The sequence below is a fragment of the Leiobunum rupestre genome, chromosome 1 (assembly GCF_980474605.1).
Source record: "Leiobunum rupestre chromosome 1, qqLeiRupe1.1.hap1, whole genome shotgun sequence".
In the NCBI taxonomy this organism is placed as follows: domain Eukaryota; kingdom Metazoa; phylum Arthropoda; class Arachnida; order Opiliones; family Sclerosomatidae; genus Leiobunum; species Leiobunum rupestre.
Window position 1 is genome coordinate 5,850,347 of NC_143384.1, and position 7,789 is coordinate 5,858,135.

Here is a 7,789-nt window from a genome sequence, read left to right on the forward strand (position 1 = left end):
ACTGTTGTAACTACTTAACTTATGATATTCTGAATAAATTAAAATTGGTCGTTTCGTCTCAATTATTTTTATTATAATTAAAATTTTATACCGGGCGGGATAGAAATGGGTTAATATTTTTAACAAAAAACTCTAAATTGCGGAGATATATCTTTAAAGGTTATCTCGAGAAATTAATACCGCTAGGGACAATTCTTCCGAGGAGAGGTATATTTTGGCTTGCCAACTTGTTAGTCGGTAACACTCATTAAGGTGGGCTTCGTTGCAAATATTACCTGTTCAAATTTTATACTTTTCTCATCATTATCTTGCAAGATCACGGGCTTTGCAAATTAAAGTTGTTTATTGTGCGCTTCCGTAACATGACTTAATTATCTGGGGCTTCAGTACTCCGATTTAACTATAAAGATTTTCAGTGTAAGTAATTAATTTTGGCGGTTCGGTAATAGTATTTTAGTATCACGGTATTTAGTGATGCGTATTGAACTATAATAATAATAATAATAATAATAATAAAAGGCTTTATTGGATGTCTCTTTCAGAAAAAAATCTGATTTACAAAGAGGTCCCGAGTATATCGCGGGCTTCAGCAATAGTATTTTTTTTATCGCGGATGCAAACCATGCTGCATTACGAAACACAGGCGTCAACCCACAATTTTTAAATTCGACTCGATATACAAAATTATACATCTATGACAGTACAACCGCCTAGCCTGCACTTAATAAAATTCCCTATAATTAGCCCGTTGTTTCTCTAAAAAAACATTTCAAACACAATAACGCCAATCTGCCTGCAAAATGCATTCCTACAAGCGCCTTTGGGGGCCTGCATTTGATAAAAAACTTTTCTTTCGGGACGAAGCCCGATATTGTAAACGGGAAAGAGCCCGTTGCCAAATAGGACCCGTTTCACGTTTTTCAAGCATAAATAACAAGGATTTTGCCCATATTGACTCTGCGCGCGGGCGTTTTAGCCCGCTAAAAGTGATGCGCCCACTCACCTCTAGTATGGATTGTAGATGTTTTAAGGTTTTCTTGCGTTAGGCTTAACTAGATTAATTCCGTTGAAATAAAATGCACCCGTGTAGTTCGATTATTTATTAACGACTGCCCTTTTCAATTCTCCAAGTGCGCGCTCGTGATCTTTCGCGTTTTTAATAGCTCGCGTATTTCGAATCATTACAAAGTTGAAAACACGGAATACCAAAGATAGTATATGTATACACACAGGAGTCAGTTGATTTTGTCCTGGATATGTAGGACCATTCACTGGATGTAAATTACTAGGTGCCGGTTGTGGTGTCAGAATCACTATCCCGTGGGGTAACCGCACGGCGTGATATTCGATTATTCGTTGTTATATATCACGTGGTAAAACGGCATGGCTGGAATTTTTAAGTAGCTTAACTATTGACGAATTTCGATGAAGAACCTTACCATCTGGGTTGCGATTTTGCGAATTTTTATATGTGCCCCTTTAACTGCAATAACGTTCCACGGATTTGGATAAAAATTAGAGTCAAACTTGTTTTCCTTGATCACTTTGGGTAGGACTTAATCCCCAATTTTAATGTCATGAATTTGGGCATTGCGCCTTGCGTCCGCGTATTCTTTCATGGCAGCTTTCTTGGCGCCGTCTTGTGTTCTAACCTCGGTATCACACGTACAGAGGCGTAGTAGAAATCGTTGGTAGGCGCATGTTTATGTTCGTGTTGAAAAAAAAGAAATGCCAGTGTTCTTCCAGTAGTGGGATGCGTTGTCGCGCGAAAATTGAGAAGGTAATTTGGAAGGGTGGTTTTCCAAGATGTTCCATCTAACAACGCTGTTCGTATGGTTTTTTACTAGAACTGCCTTTTGACGCTCTATCAGCCTGTTGGCTTGAGGCCATCTTGGTGTTATCCGATGGTGGATAAATCCATATTCTTTAAAAAAAAAGAAAATTATTGGGCATGGTATGGGGGCCCGTTATCCGTTTTAACTTTCAACGGTATCCCGAAGAGTGAAAATATGTTCTTGATAGCATGTATGGCCACTGAAGCGTTCGTAGATGCCGGATCGTTGTAATAGGATACCTGCTATATTCATCTGCCATGATTAAAATAAAGTCATTAGAAGGGGCTGGTTCAAAATAATCCATCGCGGCCGAGTGCCCCAGGTAATCCGGCAGTGGTGTCATCTTAATTGACTGAAACTGGTGATTAGGCGTGGTTGCTTGACACGAAATATACGCGTCAACTAACCGCTTCACTTGTTAATTGATGTGTGGAAACCACAATTTATCCCTCAAATTCTGTTTTGTCCGAACTATCCCTGGGTTTCCGTCATGAGCGATGGCAACAGCTCCGGATTCTAGAGATCTGGGTAGCAGTATTTGAGTACCTCTCAAGAGTAAGCCATCGACTTGGGTCAGTTCGTGACATATTTTTTTAAGTATTTGCCAGCGTTGTGAATCCTCATCATTTGGTTTGTATGTATCCCATTTTGAATCGTCTTGTACGGCTTCCTGAACAACAGTTTTAAAGCTGTCCTTTGCAAGCTCTTCTTTAACTTCCTGCAATGTTATAGCCTGCAGGAATAGTTCCAATAGGGCCACTAATTGACTATCGTCTTGTCGTTCATCTTCCAACTCAACTGTGGGTGTCGGGATAGATAATCAACAGGGTTGACTTTACCGGGTTGATATTTGACTTCAAAATCGTTCTGTTGAAGCCTTAGGATCCATCGTTGTATACGTACTGAGGTTAACAATCGCGGGTTGTTTAAAATCGTAACTAACGGCTTGTGGTCTGTGAGAATAATAAATTTAGAATCAGAATCATACAAATGAAAATGTTCACATCCGAACACTATGGCGAAGGCTTTCCGTTCAATTTGAGAATATTTGTTCTCTGGGGAATTAAGAGCTCTGCTAGAAAACGCCACAACTGTTTCCTGTCCCTTCGAATCAACCTGAGCAAGCATAGCTGCCAATCCAAATTGACTTGCATCGACGTTATAACAGTAAACTTGACTGGGTAAAAATAATGTAATGTTGTTGCAGTTGTCATTTGATCTTTTATGGTCTGCAAAGCACGTTCCTGTCGTACAGTAAACACCCACTCAGTGTTCTTGTGTAGTAAAGCCCTAAGTGGTGCAGTATGAGTGGCAAAACCCGGTATAAACCATGTCCAGTAATTCACTAGTCCTAGGAAGCTACGAACTTCTTGTAAATTCTTTGGTGCTGGTAGAGATTGCAACGCTTCAATTTTTCTTTGATCAGGACGAATCCCCTCATACGAAAATATATGGCCAAAAACGTAAGGGATGGTTCCTGAAATTCGCATTTGTCACTGTTCAACGTTAAGCCACTCTCATGAAGTCGGTGTAAGATCATCCTAAGTTTCATGTTGTGGTCATAAACTACCACTCCACCTGTTAGTATATCATCACCTATGTTCATGGTATTAGGTATTCCACTGACTACATTCTCGATCGCCTTTTAGAAAATTTCGGCTGCGCTTTTCACGCCAAAATGAAGTCTTTTGTAACGGAAGAACCCCATATGCGATGAAAAAGTGGTAATCTTTCTTGAAGCTTCATCCAGTTTCAACTGGTGGTACCCTTTATTAAAATCCAGGCGACTGAACACTTTCATATCATTCATGGTGTAGATGATGTCTTCGATTTCTGGCGAGGTGTGTCGCTCACGAACGGTTGTGTTCGCGCATGTCGACACACATGCGTATTTCTTCTGGTATGTTTGGTTTCGACACAATGAGCAACGGTGACAAGCAGGTAGTTGGTCCCGTCGCTGCCTCAATAATGTCATTTTCCAATAAATATCCAATTTCTTTTTGTACTTGCGGGCGTTAATGAAACGGAAGTCGTTGGTGGTGGATTCCTTTCAGTGCCATGAACTCGTTAACATATATATATGCGCCTGAAAATTTCGAAGATTTCCAATACCTTGAAAAGTCCCGAATATTCTTGGAGAACGTCGTCACAATTATGTTTGTGACGTCCATTTCCGTGATGAGGATCAATAGAACCCACACTCGGTAACAAATTCTAACGCTGGAGCGCCGATGATGTTATACGCTGACTTGCTTGGATGTAATACATGAAAAACATCGTTAATGGAGTGCTGTTTGAAAGTTTTAGTTGTCGCAAACTGCTCAATTAGGGGAAGGGGATCTTTGAACGCGTAAGGAAATACTTTGAGTATAGACTTTTCAAGTTTTGGCTGTGGGTGTATTTTCGAGTATGTTTGAAAGTTCAATACAGGGTCTTTTTTTTTTGCTCGGAAAAGTGTTTTTTTTCAAAAACTATTTATAGTACCGATTTCAAATTTGGAAGGTCAATTCTCTATACCGGGGGACAGCGGTTTGAGAAATTTGAGCGTTTTCGGTAATGTTTTTCACCAATTTCGAAAAATTATTTTTCGACCACTAGGTGCGAGATAAAAAATTTCTATTATAAAGTTGTAGGCCGTCATCGAAAACCCTTAAAAATTGTTCACTCGACGAAAAACAACTTATTTATCAGTGAAAATTCGAGCTTGAAAAATTTACAAGTTGGTGAAGCCAAATTACGATTGTTTGAAACGATAATTGAAAAGGGAACAAGTCTAATACAAACGTAGTAGAGTTTTCACACTTGAAAAAATGTACAGGTTTGGTTTTTAAATGCAGATATTTTATTCACTTAAATTTTTACATAACATTTTCATTAATATCACCATTGGCTGCAACACAGGTTTGTGCGCGGACAATTAAGTTCTCAAACGCTTTCTCTACCATTTCTGGTGTGACGTCTCGGCAAGCACTGATTATTCGTCTAATGAGTTCCTCCCTAGTTTCAATGGGCGTGGCGTATACCTTTGCTTTAACGAATCCCCAGAGAAAATAATCCAGCGGTGTTAGGTCAGGTGACCTTGCTGGCCAATGCACTGGACCATTTCTCCCTATCCACCTTTCAGGAAACTCGTTGTTGAGGTGCTCAGTTACTTGCCGGGAAAAATGCGGAGGGGCGCCATCTTGCTGAAACCACAACTGACGTCTTTCGGCCAATGGAAGGTCATCGATTGCGTCACTCAGTTCGTTCTGTAGAAAATGTAAATACCTTTGGCCGTTGAGGTTCGTCGGCAGGAAAAAGGGACCAATCAAACGGTTTCCAACAAGTCCAACCCAAACATTGACCCGTTCAAATTGAACCTGGTGATGATATTCAAAACCCCAATGTGGGTTGATGTCAGACCAAAGATGGCTGTTTTGATGATTAAAGGGCCCATCTCTAGAAAATGACGCTTCGTCGGAGAACAAAACATGGCGCAAAAATTGTCTATCTTCTTGGACAGCATTTAGTAACCAGTTGCTAAATTCATAACGTCTTTGATGGTCTCCGTCAATTAGTCCTTGGTGGAGCGTAGCTCTGTATGGGTGATAGCGATTCTTACGAAGAATTTTCCACACACGATTTGCAGAACAACCCAAATCAGCAGCGGCGTTAGCGCAACTGTGACGAGGATATGCCACAAAGTACGCGAGTACATTGTTCTCGAAGTCTAAATCCGGTTGACCCAATCCGCGAAACCTAGGTTGCAAGTTACCAAATTGATTGAAATCGTGAATTGCTCGTCTTACTGTATTTACAGATGGTGCTCCATTTGGATGTCTTTCTGCGAAGATTTCAGTCACTCTTCTAAGGTTTTGCGCTGCTTCTCCATAGTAAATGGCAACTATCTCGGTACGCTCAGCTACTGAATAACGAGGCATTGTTCGAAATATTATCAAACACTGATAATAATCTCCCAAAGTTTTCCTTTAAATACCCAATGCATGTTTAGGATTGACCTATAGCCTCGTGTTTTTTAAATCCGGTCGTTTTTTTAACCAAAGTTTCAACTGGATTAGGTAATTCGGTTTCAATTATCGTTTCAAACAATCGTAATTTGGCTTCACCAACTTGTTAATTTTTCAAGCTCGAATTTTCACTGATAAATAAATTGTTTTTCGTCGAGTGAACAATTTTTAAGGGTTTTCGATGACGGCCTACAACTTTATAATAGAAATTTTTAATCTCGCACCTAGTGGTCGAAAAATAATTTTTCAAAATTGGTGAAAAACATTACCGAAAACGCTCAAATTTCTCAAACTGATGTCCCCCGGTATAGAGAATTGACCTTCCAAATTTGAAATCGGTACTATAAATAGTTTTTGAAAAAAAAACACTTTTCCGAGCAAAAAAAAAAGACCCTGTATATTAACACATGCTCCTGAATCTTGAAGTGTTGGTATTTCCCACCCACCAATATTGAACGTCTAAACCATTGTGTTACATGTTGGGGCATCGCCCTTAGATGCGTTGAGTATGTTTTCAACTAGAGTAAAGATATAAGGTTCCTCTATGTCCATCTGATCGTGGGTGTCAAACTCTGTGTACTGGTCATCCACAATAGCCGCAGCCGAGGGATAAACAGCTTCAATGGCTTTCGATCGACACATTATTTCTTCGTCTCGTAATTTTAGACACCACGTACAAGTTTCATTGCGCGCGGGGCTAGTGTCTCGGCCCTGGAAGTGTGGAAAATTTCCTCCGCAGTTGAAGCAGTGGTGGTTGGCCTCTATAGCGTATATTAGGTGGAAGTGGGCATGGTGGTAGCTGTTGTTGAGGGAAAGTCATTCTGGGGGCAAACAAGTGTTGTTGGTAGTAAGCTGATCAGTACGTTGTTAATTGCTGGGGGTTTTGACGTTGATGATGTTGTTGTTGTTATTGTAATTGTTGCGGTTGGGTAAGACCGGATTGAATAGGACGCTGGTGTAAAATGGACGGTTGAGTTGACGTTTGCACATTTTCAGGACTCCTTGGTGTTTCCAAGACATTCGCAATCGACTCAAGTTTAATTTCTATTACACTTGCCTGTTCATCCGCGAGCTCGTAAGATTTTGCCATAGTTAGGAATTCATCTAATGTAAAAGCTGGTTCTCTCAAGGCCTTCCGTCGTAATGCCGCAGAGACACATGTTTTGATTAGGTGTCTCAAGATTTCTTTCTTCGAATCGTGGAAGTCGCAGGAGACAGCGAGTGCTTTTAGGCGAATTGTATACACATCAATTGTCTCATAATGAAACTGGGTAGCTTGTCGGAACTTAAACGCTTCGACCACTGTGTTTCGGCGAGGGAAGAAATAAGTGTTGAGTGATCGTGTAGCAATGGCATATTTGTCAAGTTGGCGTGCGCCTTGAGCTGCTGGTAGAAGGGCTGGTAACTGTATCATTTAAAAAAGGTCCTGGACTTCAGGTATCGGTTAGTACAGGAGCATTGACTTTTTCCCAGGGGGGTTTGCAATAGCAAAAGCATCCAAGAAAATATCAAACCGCTTAAGCCACTTTTCCCAGCGAAGGCCGACGTCATCCCGGGATTCTTGGATGGAAAATGGTGGTACGTTTGGTGGTAGAAAAGCCATAGTTTCTAGAGAGACAGAGTTTTTTGTTTCAAACAGGACCTTTATTGGCGTCAAAAGTACAAGATTAAAAATTACAAAACAAATGCAAAATATATAACGAAGCTTGGCGGCTTAGCAGCAGTGGCGTAGCGATTGTTTGTGGCGCTCTGGGCAAATCTCTTAAATGGCGCCCTTTCAGCATATAAAATCCCCAAAATGCAACGTTTTCCGTTGACAAAAAGGTCGTCAAACAGTTTTTAGCACCCCCTAATGAGTGGCGTCCGGGGCGGATGCCCCCCCTGCCCCCCTCGCTACGCCTCTGCTTAGCAGACGAATTTTCTTTGACTGATTTACGTGCACTGTGG

The 7,789-nt window shown here is 40.8% G+C and overlaps 1 protein-coding gene across 1 annotated transcript; it reads right to left on the bottom strand.

Moving 5' to 3' along the window:
* Positions 1-2,253: 2,253 nt before the first annotated feature.
* On the bottom strand, positions 2,254-6,484 carry LOC149960476 (uncharacterized). The gene is made up of 4 exons (XM_090179118.1): positions 6,319-6,484; positions 2,840-3,064; positions 2,675-2,788; positions 2,254-2,633 (listed from the first exon to the last, which is right to left on the bottom strand). The coding sequence occupies exons 1-4, from the start codon at positions 6,482-6,484 to the stop codon at positions 2,254-2,256; spliced, it is 885 nt and encodes a 294-aa protein (XP_090035244.1).
* Positions 6,485-7,789: the final 1,305 nt, after the last annotated feature.

Excerpts from the sequence above, each read along its gene's own strand:
- LOC149960476 (XM_090179118.1), bottom strand. The coding sequence starts at position 6,484 with ATGTGTCGATCGAAAGCCATTGAAGCTGTTTATCCCTCGGCTGCGGCT. Across the intron at positions 2,789-2,839 it reads CTTCGCCATAGTGTTCGGAT|ACCACAAGCCGTTAGTTACG; the intron begins GTGAACATTTTC and ends TTATTCTCACAG. Across the intron at positions 2,634-2,674 it reads TGAAGTCAAATATCAACCCG|TTGAGTTGGAAGATGAACGA; the intron begins GTAAAGTCAACC and ends CGACACCCACAG.